The sequence below is a fragment of the Branchiostoma belcheri genome, unplaced genomic scaffold, assembly GCF_001625305.1.
Source record: "Branchiostoma belcheri isolate BF01 breed outbred unplaced genomic scaffold, Haploidv18h27 scaffold80, whole genome shotgun sequence".
In the NCBI taxonomy this organism is placed as follows: domain Eukaryota; kingdom Metazoa; phylum Chordata; class Leptocardii; order Amphioxiformes; family Branchiostomatidae; genus Branchiostoma; species Branchiostoma belcheri.
The window spans coordinates 1,468,834-1,488,674 of record NW_017804465.1 but is presented as its reverse complement, the minus strand read 5'-3'; the positions used below and the strand labels follow the sequence as shown (position 1 = coordinate 1,488,674).

At 44.5% G+C, this 19,841-nt stretch overlaps 2 protein-coding genes across 3 annotated transcripts; both read right to left on the bottom strand.

Annotated features, from left to right (window-relative positions):
- Positions 1-882: 882 nt before the first annotated feature.
- LOC109486481 lies at positions 883-6,516 on the bottom strand. Of its 2 annotated transcripts, XM_019790311.1 has the most exons (7): positions 6,452-6,516; positions 4,443-4,636; positions 3,126-3,379; positions 2,606-2,638; positions 2,474-2,477; positions 1,965-2,106; positions 883-1,698 (listed from the first exon to the last, which is right to left on the bottom strand). In XM_019790311.1, exons 1-7 carry the CDS (start codon positions 6,463-6,465, stop codon positions 975-977), a joined length of 1,365 nt encoding a protein of 454 aa, XP_019645870.1. In that variant the 5' UTR covers positions 6,466-6,516; the 3' UTR covers positions 883-974. The 2 variants fall into 2 exon arrangements, 1 of the variants encoding a protein (XP_019645870.1); XR_002141197.1 differs by lacking the exons at positions 883-1,698; positions 2,474-2,477; positions 3,126-3,379; positions 4,443-4,636; positions 6,452-6,516 and having other exon boundaries at positions 1,971-2,106; positions 2,506-2,610.
- A 1,481-nt stretch (positions 6,517-7,997) lies between these two features.
- LOC109486484 (membrane protein FAM159B-like) lies at positions 7,998-10,285 on the bottom strand. The gene is made up of 4 exons (XM_019790312.1): positions 10,164-10,285; positions 9,728-9,781; positions 9,206-9,339; positions 7,998-8,279 (listed from the first exon to the last, which is right to left on the bottom strand). Exons 1-4 carry the CDS (start codon positions 10,256-10,258, stop codon positions 8,056-8,058), a joined length of 507 nt encoding a protein of 168 aa, XP_019645871.1. The 5' UTR covers positions 10,259-10,285; the 3' UTR covers positions 7,998-8,055.
- Positions 10,286-19,841: the final 9,556 nt, after the last annotated feature.

Sequence of the window (19,841 nt, the reverse complement as noted above, 5' to 3'; positions counted from 1 at the left end):
AAGAACTGTAACACAGTTTTAATTTTATTTTTACTCAATGTGAAATAGTTCATTATGACATTAACTATATCGTAACAGTCATGTTATATTCTATCTGTTGAATTCTATGTTGGACACGCTCACACTCTCTCTCTCACACACACACACACACACACGCACCATGACACACAAAAATACACCAGGTCCTGTCCTTGGTGCTGAGCACCATCCACACACACATGCACACACACACACACACACACACACACACACACACCAAAAAGCCCCAGGCTCTGTCCTTGGTGCTGAACGCTAACCACACACATACATGGACAGACAGACACACACACACAAAGATAGAGTGTGTGTGTGTGTGTGTGTGTTTGTGTGTGTGTGTGTGTGTGTTTGTGATTGTGTGTGTGTGTGTGTGTGTTTGTGTGTGTGTGTGTGTGTGTGTGTGTGTATGTGTGTGTGTGTGTGTGTGTGAGGGGGGGAGAGAGAAAGGTATGCAAGCACAAATACACCAGGTCCTGTCCTTGGTGCTGAACGCTATCCCATATATTACCCAGACAGTTTATGCCACCAGCAGAAAGGTAAGGCGTCGTCACTGTGGTGGTGGAGGCGGTCATTGTTCAGGCGAAGGCGGCAGCTCTTTAGGCGGAGGCGGCAACCCTGCAAGAGGCACGGGTGGTAAGTTTTTAGGCGAGGTCCTGTCCTTGGTGCTGAACGCTATCCACAAACATACACGGAAACACACTGCTTAGGCCACCAGCGGAAAGGTAAGGCGTCGTCACTGTGGAGTTGGAGGCGGTAACTGTTTAGACGAAGGCGGTAGCTCTTTAGGCGGAGGTGGCAACTGTGCAGGCGGCAACCCTGCAAGAGGCACGGGTGGTAAGTTTTTAGGCGATGTTCTGTCCTTGGTGCTGAACGCTATCCACAAACATACACGGAAACACACTGCTTAGGCCACCAGTGGGAAGGTATGTAAGGCGTCGTCACTGTGGTGGTGGAGGTGGTAACTGTTTAGACGAAGGCTCTAGCTCTTTAGGCGGAGGTGGCAACTGTGCAGGCGGTATCTCTGCATTAGGTAACTGTTCATCAGAAGGCACGGGCGGCAACTTTCTAGGCGGAGACGATAACCGTCCAGGCGGGGGCGGCAGCTTTTTAGGCGGCAACCCTGCAAGAGGCACGGGTGGTAAGTTTTTAGGCGAGGACGGCAACTGTCCAGCCGGTAGCTGCCCAGGCGGTAGCTGCCCAGGCGGTGGGGGTAACTCATCTGGTGCGTTCAATTCCTTCAGTATATCCGCTGTGGACTGCTCACTCTTTTTTCCCACCTTCTCATTCGTTCCTTCGTCGCCACTTTCTGATTCCTTCTTCCTGACCTCCGCGTTCCTCCTCATGACGAACTTGTTGTGCCAGTCCTCGAACTCCAGCTTCAGCTCCTCGCACGTCCTCTGGCTGACGAGAAAACCCTTCGTCCATTTCCCCTCCGGGATGGACAGTTTGGAGATGGTGGCCTCCGTCTCTATCTGGCGACAGAACTTGTCCACCTCGATGTTGACCTCTCGGTAGTACTTCACCTCGTCGAGAAACTCCGGTCCGAGACCCTTGATGGTTTTCCAGAGCGTTTGGTTGAAGAAGTCGTACAGCTGGAAGTCGATTTTGTTGATCTTCCTCAGGTTGGCGAGCTGTTTGGGTCCCATGGGGGTGTCCTTGTAGCTGTGTTAAACACATTAAAAAAATCAATGGTTTGTCAAAATAACTCATAGCTTCGACTCATACACAGCTAGATAGAAATGTCAAAATGTATTATAATTTGCACAGTAAGCAAGGTCCCATAGGCGTGTCCTTATAGCTCTATTAGACAGATAGAAAAGCCAAAGTTTGTTAAGAAGTACATAGCTTAGCAGCACTAATGTACCAACAAAATAGAGGAGTGCACACACACGCGCGCACGCACGCACGCGCGCACACACACACCTTACCTGTATTGGGTGACAGACTTCTCCAGGTACAGTATATCCTGTAGTCTCCAGCACATGACTCGCCTCAGCAGCACCAGAGACTCGGACAGGTGCTCCAGGATCACCAGCATGCCGAAGTCTCGCGTGATGTTACGGAAGTTTTCTGGCAAAATATTTTATCAGATAAATACATTTCTTTGAAAAAGTTGGAAGCCCAATCGCTACAAGGAGAGGGAAGGTAGGAAATCACCAAAGCGATTGCATAATGTTTACCTTTATATGGTATATAGCTTGCATAACTAACTACTCCTCTGTTTATTCTTACTCAAACACATTCATGTAGATGGTGACAAGACCCTCCTTTCCTTTTGCTTTTACTTTAATATTGCTACATAATGTAATCCAACACCACAGGGTGTCACCACAGGTTACAGCACCAGTTACCATGGTGACAGCCGTCTGGTCCAGGTCATTGACCTTACTTGTTTCGAGAGGAAGAAGAAGAAACAGAACATTACGAAAAACAACACGAATCTGAAAAAAAGGAATTTTTTTTTCGCACCGAGTGACTTTCCCTCGTCGAAGTCTGTCCCTGGCCCGAAGCCGAGGTCCCGCGCCTGCGCAGACATCCTGACTGACGTCACGAACTGTGTCTCTGACACGCCGCCCTTCTTGCTGGTCAGAGCCGCGGGGTTCTATGAGATATAAACAATTCATTTAGAGGATCATCAAAGGAGTACGCTAGAACTAATTAGTTGTATACTAGCGGGGCTCTACGGAGTATAAGTAATTTAGAAGATCATCAAACGAGTACGTTTCAACTAAGCAGTTGTATATAGTATATTATCATATAGCCGCCAGAAGCCGTCGACCAATCGGAAGGCTCCATTTGCCATTGGTTATCAGTCCGTAACCTCAAAAGTGGTCAGTTATTAGAATAACCGACCACTTGTTGGAATAACTGACCACTCTTTGGACCATACGGTTATACAGTGGACAGGACACTAACAGTAGTGTTAAGACTTGTACTATCTATATATTAAAAACGTATTTTAGTTTATTTTGAATAACTTATTTGGAATTACAACAAGAGTCCGTAGGTCACAGATCTAGGTATGTGTTAACAGCCACTCCACGGAGTAGGGCGAGTCCAATGGTGTAACACATCAATGATACACGTACCTTGAGTAGCTTGCTGGCCTGGTTCTTTCCGCTGATGCCCAGCACTTTCCCGACGTCGTAATAGTGAAACATGGACTTGAAGTGGTTCTCTGGGTTCCTCAGCACGCTGAAGTACGCCGCGTCAGGCGGCATGACGTCATGCACACGCCACTTATACGTCATCCCGTGCGCGATGACGTTGTACACGTCATCGGCCCAGGGCAGGTCCTCAAAACTGCGGGCAGAGTCTTTGTCCGACCATTTCAGGTCCAGACCTGGGGAGGGAGAAGGAATACATACATGTATTTTCTCGTGTACGATCAACTTTGAAAAGTAGCAAATGTCTAGGAAACGGACATTTTCTAGTGGCGCATAACTACATTTTCTCACCGTGACTGCTTGTGTCAGTCAGCGTTTGTAGAAATGAATATATGTGGGACAAAGCTATGCGCCAGACTAATAAAAATAATTTATTCAACTGGTTTCCAATGAATCTAAGAATCTGAGAGTGTTTTTATCTAAGCAAAAAAGCGACAGGGTTTTTTTCAGACTCGATAGAATGAAGGATAAACAATCTATCAGATGGCCTATATATTTAGTCACCCACTATCATAAAGCTGAGGTCTGGAGCTTAAACATAGGTTACGAAAAAGATCCCCTACCGGTTTTGGGCAGTATGACATGTAGATGGTGGTTGTAGGCGTAACGCATCAGCATGCACTGGAGGGTGGTGGAGCCCGCTCTGTTCACCTGGGGACGAGGCACGGCAAAATAACGCGTGAATCCGGGAACGATAACAGTAATCACATACTATTATATATTCCATATTTGTTGGCTAGTATTTAATCAAAAAGCAGCATGGAAAGATGTAACAACGTGAAGAAAAAAGAAATATCACAGAAGAAAATTACCTTTATGAAGACGAAGTTATTCCTGATGTGGTCGCACAATGTGTTCCATGTCATACTACGATAGAGGAAATATTCCTAAGTTAGAGGTTAATACTTACATGGAAATGCACCAGGTATCCAAAATCGTATCGTTTCTTGGATTGGTAAAGTCCTAACCATACACGAAATTTTATAGCAATCCGTCCATAGCTTCGTAAATTATTATGCTAAACCACATACATACAAACATACACACATACGTATGCATACATTGTACAAACGCTAGCAAAAACATATACGTCTAGGCCAAGGTAAAAACAGTCACGTACATATGTTGCATACTCAGTATCTGTATCCCAGTGTCTTGGGCTGTCCGTCTATGTTTTCTTATTTGTACAAACAAACAAACAAAGAAAGAAAGAAACAAACACGTACATCTGTTGCATACTCTGCATCTGTACCGCCGCGCCCTGTGCCTGTCCGTTGTTAGTCTGCCCGTTGACCGGCCCCTGTCTTGCGTGGTACCGCGGAAACTCGTACACCAGAAGCATGAAGGCCACGATAATCAACAGAACCGCGACAGTCTGTAGTATCAACATCTTCCTCTTGTCCATGGCGAACTTTGGTTGACTTAGTCTAGGCCTGGAAAAGTAACGTGTAAATCTTTTGTAGTATTTTGTCTTTGCATGGTCCAATTTTAAACATCAAGTCCTGAGTGAAGAACAGACAAATCTATCAGAAAGAAGGACTACATTCCCTTTGCATATCCATATTCTGTAGTCAAATAAGACGACAAGTACTTTTATAGTTGTGGCGCACTTATGTTGTCCTAACTTATGCAAACCTACACTTCCATCAACATCTATGTCAAGAACTGTAATCTTATACTGATCATGTAGGTAGTTAAAAAATAGCAACTTATATTGCTGCCACTTATTTGAGGCATTTTTACGGAAGGAAACTTTACTACAAGGACATTGTTACCCAAGCGAATTGGTGGCTTAAACTGGCTTGGGTAACAATCTTCTTGTCTATCTCATTACCTGGATGTCCAATCTATTTTGACGAAACTTGAAAGAAACAGAATGATGCAAAAGCAGAAAAAATCAATATAACATAAACATACTGATTCTGAAGGCGCAAGTCCAGCCCCAACCGTGGAGCCATTTAAGAGCACCAGGTCTTCAGTGAAGGAAACTGCAACGTTAACACGAGAAAGCTAAGAATCTGATGGTGGCTTCGCCAAAAAGCAGTTACTGACAAGCAACTGGATATGATTTTGAAAACGTCAGACGTTTCAGCTAGTATCCACTAGCTTTCGTCAGTGACTGAGAAAATAGAGGAGAAATGCAGGTTTATACTGAGCACAAACTATTGATTGATATGCAAATAAAGTGAAGACAAATTTTTGGAAGTCGAAAAAGGAACAAAAGTCAGACTGATGGTGGCTTGTTTCTTTTTGGTATGGATATGTATCGTGTATCTGTATTGTATAGTAGGTATAACCGCCCTTGGCCTTCAGTGTAACAGCAGGCACGAGGCGGCAGCTGGTTATGGCAAATTTCAAACGACCTTTCACCTCTGGTACGAGTATAAAAACGTGTGCTTCCACGGTGGTGCTTCAACACTGACAGGTATTTGCTACAACCGACGCCCAGCCACTGCCATGCAACAGACATTACGTACGTGTAGTTACGGTGAGGCCACTTCTACATGACCGGTACCCTACACTTAAATTAAGTAAAAAACAGGACAGAAACACTTTGCTATTGTAAACGTACACTACAGAAACAGCGTTAACTATCGCCAGACACACAGTGGCAAAGTAGTGGAAATTTGCCCTTAAGCGATATGCGGGTTGTTAACGTCATTCTCACTCACGTACACACCTATTCAAGGGACCTTGTGACATTTGAGTCATGTCGGTAGCGACGTGGTTTAAAAGAATGTTTTCACGATGTAGTTCGTATTAGGCTTGTAGTTACTGTAATGATTCGTATAGTCGGTGTATGTCTTTGTCGCTACACGACAAGAGAAAAGAGAAAAATGAAGTGTTGAAAATGAGAGTACAATGTATTTCTTTCCAACTACGAGCTGACATTTTGCAAATTGCATGCATGACGTCAGAATACTCGGTCACCAACTCTCAGGTAAGGGTTGGTTAGGAACACGTAAAATTGTCAGCAATCACAAACATTGAAGTAGACCAACCCAATTTTCAGACCAAACAGAGAATTTGGTGTGATGTCCTGTTAATCATTGTGGACATTTGGTGTTTTTCGACATGCATGAAGCTTAACTGATCATTGACTGGACAGATCAAGTTTGGCCACAATTCTATTTATGTACCATCCAGTAGCCCCAAAATACAATTTCTAGCACATATAACAGCAGGTTCATAGGTAAGCAAAACTATATATTTCGTCGAGAAATGGACAGAAAATTAACTGTACTTACATTGGGTTGATCATGTCTGTCAGAACACACGAGAAGAGAAGAATCCGTACTTAGGTGTTGGCGCTTGATGTGCACTGACCCAACACTGTGCAGTGAACCAGAATCGCAGGTAATTACCTCCGTACAGACCGTCTGATTTTGTTGTGAAGCAGGTTTTCTTTCAAGGACTCGACCTCTGGTGGGCCACTGCAGTTCTAGGGATGCTGATAGGCAGCGCTGCTGATACGTTACTGCCATGGAAAGCTATCTCTACCGACAGACTAACTACAGACCGTCTGATTTTGACATTTTTGTTGTGAAGCAGGTATTTTCTTTCAAGGACTCGACCTTCGGGTGGGTCAATGCAGTTCTTCAGATGCTGCTAGGCGGCGCTGCTGATACGTTACTGCCATGGAAAGCTATCTCTACCGACAGACTAACTACAGACCGTCTGATTTTGTTGTGAAGCAGGTATTTTCTTTCAAGGACTCGACCTCGGGTGGGTCAATGCAGTTCTTCAGATGCTGCTAGGCGGCGCTGCTGATACGTTATTGCAATGGAAAGCTATCTCTACACAAGGAAAGTTCTACTTGAAAAGAGGACAGACTAACTACAGATCGTCTGATGTTGTTGTGAAGCAGGTTTTCTTTCAAGGTTTCGACCTCCGGTAGGTCAATGCAGTTCTTCAGATTCTGATAGAGGGCGCGATTGATACGTTATACTCAGCAATATGGATTGTCCGTTTCAATTCAGCGGAGTTGTCTAACTAAATTTGTCTCTAAATTTGTTATTTACTGACGCAAAGTAAATGCTACTTAAAAAGAGGACAGACAAGTATAAGGAAATCCAGACGTATAGATCATTTTAATTGAGTAGATACATTCAAAGACCGAAGTTACACAGCGACAAAGAAAGACAAAGACAAATTGGAAAGGGTACAGAATCAAGCTGCAAGATTCTGTATGAACAACTATGTAAGAGGTGCTAGTGTCACGGAAATGAAAAGAAACCTACAGTGGACCTCACTTGAAGACAGAAGAAAGATGTCTAGACTATGCATGATGTACAAAATGACTAATAAACTGGTGGATGTCCCAACTACTAAGTACCTAATACCAGCCCAGAAGAGAACAAGAAATAGCCACGCATTCAAGTACCAGAGTTATCAACCAAGGATTGAGGTGTTCAAGAATTCATTCTTTCCTAGAACTATCGCAGAGTGGAACTCACTGTCACCAAGTACAGTAGGGGCACTGTCAATAGATAGCTTTAAACAATGTCTAGAGCTAGAAGTTCAAGGGTTAGGTGTAACAAGTCGATCGGTGTAATATAGCCAGCTGCCGCCGCGCCGCGTGCCTGCGAAGCTGGTGTGTTACGCCGAAAGGCGGTTATACCGGCTATACAGATACAGATACAGACATATACATTGTGTGGCATCTGTTTGTCCGGACAGAGTAGGTTGAAAGCACGTGGGTGGGGGAAGATTGACAGGCAGAATGACAGGGGGACAAAAGGTCAGACAGAGGAAATGGGGTTAACGTGAAGATCTCAGAATCAAGCCAGGAAACAACAACCTGTGCAAACCTATCTTTCCTCTCTCTTGCCTTGCTAGTAATAAAAAATTTTTACAGTGATGTCTGGGAACGGTGCTGAGAGTTAGCAGTTGGAGGGGGGTAGGGTATCTCCTCGGTAGGGGGGAAGGGGAAGGTTCCCCGTGGGGGGTAGGAGTTGCGGCGCTCCTCCTTGACCATGGCGGTCTCCACGCTGAGCCCGGGCGGGATCCGGGCGGGCTCCGAGGCGCTGCTCCGCATCGTGCGTAACGGGTAGATGGTCGGACCCTCCACACCGACTGGAGGGGGGAGAAAGATATATGATGATCATGATAAATGTTTAGCTTTATTTTAGCATGCATGAGAGTTCGTCTGAGTTGGTGAAATACATAATGAGAATCAAACTTTTTTTTAACTCAACAGGGACGGGTGGCAGTACCGACTTTCGACGAACTTTGACCCAGTGCCGACGTCACACATAGGTAAAAGTCACGTGTCTACAGCACTCGGGTCAGAAAGCTGATTAAAACCGAGTGATTCGGTCGGAAATTTCGGTGAGTCAATTTTCTTGAGTTGGAAAACAATTTAATTCTCATTATGTATTTTACCAACTCAGATAAACTTTCATGCTGTTATAGATAAACTTTTTTTGCACGACAGGTGTACAAGGTAGAAAGTAGGACATAGACTGCTATATAATAACAAACAAAGGTTGAAGGCATCCGAAGCGATTGCAGGGCAGCAAAACTGGATTTTAACAATCTACCTTACAAAAGGCTACATGGGATGGGAAAGGGCGTCAAAGTCAGGCAGTTACTGCAGGGGGAAGAAAGAAGGGGAAATGGTGATTATGATATTAACATTTTAGAAAGGCAGTTATGTGGTTATGACAGTAAACATGCATCAAATTTACAATGATTTAGGATCTATAACATACTAGTATAGTTGTCAATATGATAGAGAGAGAGGGAGGGATAGACATAGAAGTTTATTTTTCTACAAATAGCCATTATATTTGCTTCTATCTCTTTCTCTCTCTCTCTATCCGTCTGTCTATCTATCTATCTATCTATCTATCTATCTATCTATCTATCGGTCTCTTCTCTAAATATATATAATGTTGATTTGCATATAAAGTTATATACAGAAGACAATACGAAAGTCGTTGTAGTTTTGTTCTGTTAGTAAGGATTATCTAGTATACTGTCCTAGTGTAGTGGCTTACTGTCTATCTGCATGTCCCTGTTGGGGTGTTTCATCTTGTATAACCAGCAGTAGGGGAAGAAGAAACAGCAGAGAACCGTGACGGCGAGAAACAACACCAGGCAGGCGAACGCGATGGCGAAATACGCTCCAACACTGCAGGGGAAAACAACAATTATTATAATATTTACCACAATCTCGTGAGATTTTGATGCCATGAACGTTTCAAGCAGGCTGTGACAAAATCAAACATCTAAGAAGGTTCTGGGTAGTCCATGCGTATCCAAAACCGTGTCTGGGGTACATCTGCGTTCTTGGATACGCAAAGACTATCCAGAATTGTACTTGATCCTATCCCTAACCCCTAACAAGTTTAGGCATAGAGCAAAAGAAGCAAGGGGTTCTGGATAGTCCACGCGTATCCAGAACCATACATGGAGCAGATTTACATATACACAAAGACTATCCAGAATTGCATTTGACTCTATCCCTAACCCATTCAGGCATAGAACTAGATATGCACGGTTCTAGAGACGATACCCACCTGAGGTTGATGTCTAAGGGGATGATGTCGGGTTCCTTGAAGGGGCAGCAGTACCTGAAAGGTAAGAGGAAAGAGGTATGCAGCCGAACGGAAGAAAACGGGAAAGGTAACATCACGAGAATGGATCAGCATGACACTGAAGTGAAGTAACAAAAATAGAAATTTCTTCGGTGACATGTTGACCCTGGAGCTGAGAAACTGGCCTGTGTAGACCCTGGAAACAGTCTGGCACCCAGGCTAGTCCTGGAGCCGAGGAGCTAGCCTGCATACGTATACTGTCCCTGGCAACAATCTGGCACCCAGGCTAGCCCTGGAGCCGAGGAGCTAGCCTGTATACTGGCCCTGGCAACAGTCTGGCACCCAGGCTAGCCCTGTTGCCAACCAACTGAACTGTGTAGACCCTAGAAACAGTCTGGCACCCAGGCTACAGCAGTACCTGAATGTGGTAGTCCCGCAGCAGTAGAGCCAGGTGCTCTTCCCCTCCGCACCCTCGTACATCGGACAGTGGAACGCCTCTCGGTGCCGGCCCATCGCCGCGTCGTAGTAACCATCGCACTGTTCTCCTGACGGGAAAAACAAACAAATAAACAAACAATTTACATACAAGGTAGCGTCATAGTACCATCGCACTGTTCTCCAGCACCATAGTACATAGTAACTCTTACACTTCTCTACTCACAGTAAAAAGAAACAAACAAACAATTTAAATACTATGCCGCGTCAAAGTAAGACGATCAACATCAGCCAATGTTCCATATAATGATACCCCAGCATATGATTGGCCCCACTCGATTGTAACATTAATATTATATCAAAATGCTTATGCTAGCTATAGCCCTTGTTATTCTAGTATTGTTCTGGTAATTAGGATGCTAAATTTATTTTATACATCTGTCGGGTCAATGGCTGTTGCCATACATTGTAGCGCATGTATGACTGTCCTGCAATTAATTCCTATAACCCCCATCGGTACACTACAGACTTGTCCCCAGCACAGTAACACATTCCTGGGTCTAGCGGAATACAGGCGACGTCACAGATACAGTATCATGTTAGCTAGAACCTGTTGTATGAGATATGATTAATAATGCAAGCTTTCAACACAAAACTTCGTCACTTACCAGTTTCTATCAGCTCCATATTTTCCAGTCTTCAAAGCAAGACCGTCCCTGGTTTAAACTGTGTTCGTTCTGTCTTAATTTGTGTACTGAATCCCCGGTGGACGGTTTGAACATATCCACCATGCAGCACATAACACCACATAACAGCGTCAGTGTGGTAAAAATATCCCTCGTGTCAGGGACGATGTCACGCCGGGCGATACCACTCAGCCGGGTCGGGTAGGGGTGGATGCCGATGGGACAAATTTAGCCTATGCTGTTAGCCTCTACCAGGCTTCGGGAGGCGGCCAGTAAGAGTAGAAATCGGCCAAATAGAGATAACAAGCCAGGGGAGTTGGTCCGAGTGCGGCAAACTGTCCTCTCTAGCAGACCAACTCCCCTGACATGTTATCTCTATATATAGTATTGACTGATTTCTACTCTTTCTAGCCGCCTCCCGAAGCCTGGTAGAAGCTACTATGCTGTATCAAGAACCATGTCTTATCCACGGTCTCGGATAGCCCACGCGTATCCAGAACCGTGCCTGAGGCAAATCTACATGCTTGGATACGCGGGGAATATCCAGAACAGTGGTTTACAGTACTTACATGTAGTTATGTCAAAACTTATTGCAATGAACTACAAGTAGACAGTCTTTTGAGAAGTGTATTAAATGCTGTATATGTATGTGCATAAAAGTAAACTCAGAAAGTACTGTTGTGCTACCACTTTCGGTAAAGCCTGTACTAGTATGACAGTTCGTAAACTCAACTAAAAGTCTGTTGTCCCTTAATAATAATTTAAAAACTATTGGGCCGATCTGTTCCCAAACTTACGACGTACGGCACGGTCCTCGCGGAAAAAAAACATCGTAGGTGTGTCGCTCGATGTATAACAATGAACAAAATAGTTGCTGTCCATCGTATTTGCTTTTCACGAACCATGAAGTCAGACAGTATCCACCAGACTAACAACGCGGTTCAAAAAACAGTAAAATGTAGCCAAATAGGCTAGGGAGGCTGGGGAGTTCGACCACCGTCCATTTGCCCGCGTAGTTATTCCGAGGGGAAAAGAAACCTTTACCGCAGAACCCCTTTCCAGCTGGTCATCAGTGTGAACTAATTTTGCCAAGTTGTGCTTTTCCGAAGGCTTGGTGGAGGCTAGAAGTCAGAGCTCCAGGTGACTGCGGTGGTTAGACATCCTTAGGAAGGCCTGATGGAGGCTAGGAAGGCCTGGAGGAGGCTGGAAGTCAGAGCTCCTAAGGAAGGCCTGGTGGAGGCTAGGAAGGCCTGGTGGAGGCTGGGAAGGCCTGGTGGAGGCTAGGAAGGCCTGGTGGAGGCTAGGAAGGCCTGGTGGAGGCTAGGAAGGCCTGGTGGAGGCTAGGAAGGCCTGGTGGAGGCTAGGAAGGCCTGGTGGAGGCTAGAAGTCAGAGCTCCACTTGACTGCGGTGGTTAGACATCCTCGGTCCTCTCCTCCGGGTCTTCTTGGCGCGTTTTCTGGGCGTCTGCGGTTCACGTTCGAGTCCGAGCTGGTACATGATCTAGGGGAGAGAAGAAGACGGAGTTACAATTTTGGACAATCTTGGTACTATTGATACTTATATTGTTCGGTACTTTAATATAGTCATCGGGACTACATATAGCCAAAACCATAATGCAAGGAACAGTACAGGGAGGGCGAAAGGGGGAGGGGTAGGCAACGGATAAGATGGGAGCACAGCATCAGAGAACAAAAAAAAAAAAAAAAACCGAGAAGGGTGAGAAAACTGGCTGTCGGTTATTCTGTGGTACCCCATCGGTCGAGTTTTCAAGACTAAGGGATAGAAATGAGAGACTTTCAGTCCAGTTCACCTGTTTGACTTGCAGGTTCAGTTCGTCCCAGTAGGTGGCGTTTCTGTTCACATAACCAACGCTCTGCATCACCTGCAGATCAACACAAAATGGAGAAAATAAGTAGATACAAATACTAGTACAAGCAAGTACAGTACCGGTATAAGTTTTAACTTAAAAATTAAGCGACAAAAGATGCCCATCATATCATTTGTTGTGATTATATTGGAAAAGAGTCGCATCGTCCTTTGGGATGGGGCCGTAAAGCCAACGGCCACGGTGTATGAGGTTACATTTTTAGGAAAAAGAGAAACGGATAAAGATAAACTTTATCGCACGACATTGCAACAACTGCTGATCCAGAACATAGTACAAAAAGAAAAGGCTGTAAACGTATATCTTAGCCCACTCCTAAGCTTGCCGTCTATACTCTATCATTGAAACAGTTTCCAGCTAACTCTCCGCAGTCCATATTTCGGCGCCTGGCCGCCCTGTGTGTGTAATTGCGATCGATGCGGCTGAGACCAGAGCGGTAATTATGGTTCGGCAGCCCGTGGCGAATCTTAGCCCTCCCCGGACCGTTCTACCGCAGTGCGCCCGGCAGATAACGGTCTCGTCATGGGCGGGACTACAGCCGATTCGTAACGCTACTGTACTCTCCAAACAGAGGTTTGAATTTAGGCGTATTTTACCTCGATGAAGAATTGAGGCATTGTTTTTGGTACGAGTATCTGTTTCTCTATCTGTATAGCCGGTATAACCGCCCTTCTGTACAACACACCAGCGGCGCGGCGGCAGCTGTCTATATTACACAGAACGACCTGTTAGACCCAATCTTTGCAATTTTAAACTACAGGTGTTGTTTAAAACTTTCTAGGTATGTCTGGGGCTGATTTGCTTTTCAGTCTACTTGGATAATTTATACATTTTCCACCAAACCATTGGAGTGTAACTGGTTTCCTTCCGCGAATCTGCTGCTCGGCCTTAAGCTGAAGAATCTATTAAACCTTGTTACGAATCCATAATCGCGAGCTAAGTTCCGGGAAGACTTATCTCTCCGTTCCCGGAGCCGATATTAATAATCCCCGGTCAATGCCGAGATGATTTAATATCGACCGACCGAAGGGCAGTTCATGATTGTCCCCGCCTGACCGTAACACGACGAAAACAACATCTATTCTTCCCTCCTGGGTGATCAGACCATAAGGAGGGAGTAGTCCCCGTTTTCCCGTAGGTCGTCATATCTCCTATGGGATCGTGGTGAGGTCCATCGTACAGCGACAATAGACAGCCGGCGGCAACTACGGAGGACGGCACCCAGGCTGCCGAAACTCTACGTCTCAAGAACTCAGTAGATTGCCGATTTATAAATGCCGCAAAAGGCCAGCATGTGCCTGCTTGTCGTAAAAGTCGCTACCGCAAATTCAACATACCAGCTTTGTCAATGATTCCTGTGGTTAAGAACATTTTTATTTTCGGCCGAATTTTTTTTATTAGCCCGCGCGCACTAGTTTGAGGGTCTTCGGAAGATGTCATCCATAGAATTGAGATAGTGTGACCTAAGCTTGTGTGGTGCTTGCTGAAGATGGCCTTGTCGGGTTCGAGGGTTCAAATCGGCACGGGGAGCCCAGACAGTAATCCACAGATCATCCTGACATTTTGATACCACTATTACCAGTACAAAAATGAAAACCCAATAAAAACGTCTATATAAGAGCACGCTAGGCCTTGTAGGGTTAAAGGGTTCACAGTGGCACTTGGAGCCCAGACGGTAAACTGCAGATCATTCTGACATTTTGATGACGTCCTCCGGGAAAGGGACCCACAAAAGGGATCGTTTTTAATAATTTTCTGCACATGAAATGCAAATCAGGATTGTCGTGTGGCATAACGACAGAGCGTTGGGCTCGGAACCAAGAGGGCCCGAGTTCGAATCCTGCTACCATGCCGCCGATCTTGTGCCCTTGGGAAAGGCACTTTAAAAACACGACTTTCCCCACTTAACTCAGGTGAAAATGAGTGGAGGCATGAAAATAATTTGAAAAAATTGAGTGTGCCGTCGGCATGTCTAATTAATCTTGGAATAGAAAAAAACCCTAGGCTTGGAGAGTAACTTCGGGAGGGCTTGTCGGGTTCAAGGGTTCACAGCAGTACAGGGAGCCCAGACAGTACCCGACAGATCATCCTGACATTTTGATGACGTCCTCCGGGAGAGGGACCCACAAAAGGGAGTCGTTTGTGAGGATTTTGCTGCTCATGAAACGCAAATCAGGATTGTCGTGTGGCGTAACGACAGAGAACCAAGAAGTCCCGAGTTCGAATCCTGTTATGCCACCGATCTTGTGCCATTGGGAAAGGAAGGAATTTAACACGAATTTCCCCACTTAACTCACTTAACGGTGAAAATGAGTAAGTCTGTTGTCCGTTCATGCGCTTGTCGTGTGCCATCGGCATGTCTTCTAATTAAAAAACAATCTCTGCTTGGAGAGTAATGTCGGAAGGCCTTGTTGGGTTCAAAGGTTCACAGTAGTACAGGGAGCCCAGACAGTAACCGACAGATCATCCTGACATTTTGATGAAGTCCTCCGGGAGAGAGATCCACAAAAGGGAGTCGTTTGTGAGGATTTTGCTGCTCATGAAACGCAAATCAGGATTATACTTAAACGGGCGTCAAGAACCCATCAACCGTCTGCGGTAAATCGTTAAGAGAATCTTGTAATCTGAATCGGCTCGTAAGCTTTTAATGGGTTCAAACAATTAAGTATGCTAGACTTGTTAATGATGTACTTTTTATCCGATGTAATTCAGCCCTCCCTTGGGCTGCCAAGTGTTCTTTGAATAAAACTCGTTGAATTATGATTACAATTATAAATATAACACAAGGCCATATCAACCTCCGTCTGTCTGTGTATCTTTCAAGATTTTCATAAATGTTAACGTGTCAGCTTTGGACCAGACGTCTGTCACCATGGTAACTGTTGCTGTAGCAGACACCCTGTGGTTATATTATGTAGCAAGTTGCAGAACAAGTTGGGGTAGCTAGTCACCATATACATGTATATGAATGTGTTCCAGAAAGAATAAACAGAGCAGAAGTTTGTTAGGCTAGACCATGTGAAGGTTATGTACTGTGCAATTGTTATGTTTACCGAAGGAAAACATATTGTTTTTGCTCTGTTTCCTCTTCCGTTCCATACGCTGGCCTGAACCAGACGTCTGTCACCATGGAAACTGGTGTTGGGTTACATAATGTTGCAATTGTATAATAGGAGGGATTTAGACTCCTGTCACCATATATATGAATGTGTTTGAGTAAGAATTAACAGAGCAGACCATATGCGAAGATAGACATTATACAGCTGCTTTGCAGATGTTAATTTTCTAGGTTATCTTTCTAGTTTGCCTTGTTTCCCGCCACTTTGACATGAGTTATATTGCCCGTAGTTAACGCTATCCCGGGAGGTTTAGCGGATTTACTGTCAGCCTGCGTAATGCCTGTCTGAGGCCAGCTGAAGTTGACATACACGCCAATTATAACATGGCGGCCATGTATCATGTTTCATTACTGGATCTGTACTTCCGTTTATATATAGCTGACGTGTATTTATCTCTCAATCAATTCTCATTTATCAATCAATATCTACCTCTTTCCGTTATATGTGTGACTACATTGATAGCGATAGATAGATGGGTGGATAGATAGATAGATTGATAGATATGCGATAGATAGATGGGTGGATAGATAGATAGATTGATAGATAAATAGATAGGCGGATGGATAGACAAATGGATGGATGGGTGGATGGATGGATCGATAGATAGTTGGTTAGATGGAAGGATGGATTGTTGGATAGATAGATAGAAAGATATGAATTTGATTTGATTTATTGAAATTGTAACATTACAATACACGTGGGACACAGGCAGCTGTTGCTGGTGTTGTGGCCCACACATAGAAACAAAAACAGCCAGACAATACTAATTTTGTTAGTTAGTTAGTTAGTTAGTTTGTTTATTTATTTAACTAGGATATACCAAGGAGGTTAAATACACATGTCGCCTGGATCGAGATCACTTTCTTTTGCCTATTGGCGTTTTTCAAAGATTCCTGGGGGGGGGGGTAACCCCAACAAAACTACATGACATTATAACAAAAGATTAAAGATGAACTAACAAAGGTCAACTAAAAATAGATAAACTTATCGTGAACAAGACGAAATTTTCACTTGATTTAAGAAAGGGCACAAGATCGATGGCATGTCAGGACTTGAAGCCGGGACCTCTTGGTTCCGAGTCAATGGATGCGCTAATTGAACTTCATACGGTCAATCCCCGAAGTCCCATTTTCTAGAAAGATTAAGTTCTTAGCGCTAACTACCAGCCGGTCTTGGCAGCACAACAAAGACTTAGGCCTGAAACATGTTGGACTTGTAAAGCAGTCTTTGAAGTACTTGAAAAAGCTTGCAGACTGCATCATGAATTATAAATCTAAACGTTTGGGGACTGAACCTAACGAGGGCCTTCATAAGCCAAGATTAGGAAAGTTGGTCAACTTTTAAAAGGGACAGAGTTCAGTGAACTCAGACAGAGTAAGAGATGCGTTTGGTTAATATTTTACATCTGTGCAAATTGTTGTATCCAGAACCGTGCTTACTCCGGAATATATGAACTATCCAAAACCGTGTCTGGGTCATATATGCTTTCTTGGATACACGAAGACTATCCAGAACCGTCCTTTATCCGGAACCATGCTCAGGCCGCGGTTCTGGATAGTCCACACGTATCCAGAACCGTGCCTGGGCCAAATCTACGTTCTTGGATACGCGGAGACTATCCAGAAACGTGGCTGATCCTACCCCCAACCCATTCAGGCATAGAGCTACATAGGCACACCTCTGGATACGATAGAGACTGTCCAGAACTGATCCTAACCCTACCCTATTCAGGCATAGAACTAGATAGGCACGGTTCTGGATACGATGGAGACTATCGAGAACCGTACCTGATCCTAACCCTAACCCATTCAGGCATAGAACTAGATAGGCACGGTTCTGAATACGAAATGGCTTCCAAAATCTACCCCACCCACCCCAAGATACGACCAAAGAACGCCCACACTATATGATCCTATATCCGACTGCCACCAAGAAGGGTCCGCGCCAATAACTCACTGGTCCGTTATGCTGATTAACGACCAGAACTTGACGTATTCGGTCCAAACTTCGTGCGCAACATGCAATTATACAGGCATTACCTGCCCGGTTATTCCGGCAGAATTGGGGGCCCAGACCCGATTGACTCCGGCTGATACAATCACCATACACTAAATGACCCTACATCTAGTATAATTTTACTACAATTAAGTTGAACGGCCTCCAATGCGAAAAGAATGAAAAGAAATTTCCAGACCGGATCATTTTCATTTCGTAATGTTGGCTAAAATATTGTTAGGAAGCAGAATCGGTCTATTCTCATCCACAGTTATTGGCTGTCAATATTTGGACAAATCTTCGTTGATACTGCAAAATATATTATGCTCTTTATCTTATCTATCTATTCTATCTATGTCTTATATCCACGATATCCACGGTCACAGATGCATTTATCATAAATTTATGTTTAACAAAGTCGCAGAAGGATAACTAAATTGTTTTGCTCTGTTTCTTCTTCTCCTTCTACAAACGCATAAGGTCAATGACCTGGACCAGATGTCTGTCACCTTGGTAACTGGCGCTGCAGCAGAAACCCTGTGGTGTTGGGTTACATTATGTAGCAAGTTACCCTGTACCTGATCAAGTGTGCACGAGTGCACAAAGGTCAATCACTAGTGATCTTGTGGAAGCTATTATCTACTAGTGCAGGGCATCAGCGAATGCACACGAAGATTGTTTGTAGGTTCTTAAGGACCTTGTTGGAGGTTTAAGAGGCCAGTCAATGACTGGCGATCATGCGGAAGAAATTCTCAACTGAAGGGCATCACTTTATTGCACAAAACTCAAATCATACATAGGCATACATAGGCAGGGAGAGCGTATGTGCATTCTCTCTGAATTGGGTGCAATTTTGTCACAATTGTCATAAACAATCACACAGACAATAATGCAGAGATTACGAGATGACAGAAGGTTACAGACACTTCAGAGAAACCTGTTGTTCATGACCCACTATGCGTGTTGTTATGGAGTCTGATGGCACAATGTACGAATGATTGCCTCGGCCTTGCACAAGAAGGATTGTCTGAAGATTCTTAGGACCTTATTATGGCTTATAAGCTTGTAGGTCGGGTTTAAGAAACTCGGTCACGACTTGGCGGGAAGCCATCCCAGGCTGATGAGGGTCTGGCTCTAGCAGGAAAATAAAACTGATCCACAGTTTCTTCTTCTTAAAACACACAAGGCCAATGACCTGGACCAGGCGGCTGTCACCATAGTAACTGTTGCTGTAGCAGACACCCTGTGGTGTTGGGTTACAATATGTAGCAAGTTGCGCTGTACATAATGACACAACATGTGTGCATGGGCACAAAAAGTCAACCATCAGCTCATGTAGAAGCTGTAATCTAATCTAGTGCTGGGCATCAGCGAATGGACACGAAGATTGTCTGAAGATTCTTATGGGGTTTAAGAAACTCGGTCACGACTTGGCGGGAAGCCATCTGAGGCTGATGAGGGTCTGGCTCCGGCAGGAAAATAAAACTGGATTACTCCCAAACTACCGAGATTACATCAGGACGCAGGGTACATGGGAATTCGGTAACACTGGTGGGGAGAACGTTGGTAGACTGTGAACTTACTGGGCATCTCTGCCAGGTATCCTGATCAAACTGTTCGGCGTTACGTCGGTGAAGGTTAGACATTCAGGTAATACGATACGCCAAAAACAGTTACTCAGTCGCAACTGGCTGGATTTTGAAAACGGTCAGACGTTATATAAAACTGGATTACTCCCAAACTGCTGAGATTACATCAGGACGCAGGTTACATGGGGAATTTGGTAACAGTTGGGAGAACGTCGGTAGACTGTGAACCTACGTACTGGGTATCAGTGACATGATAAAACTGTTCGGCGTTATGTAAACTAGAAAAATGGGAGCTATACCGTTTCAAAGCAGTGAAATGGCCACAGGCACCGTGAGATCATCAAGGTTCGCCGGCTACATGAGGGAATTGGTTTTGTAAACAGTAG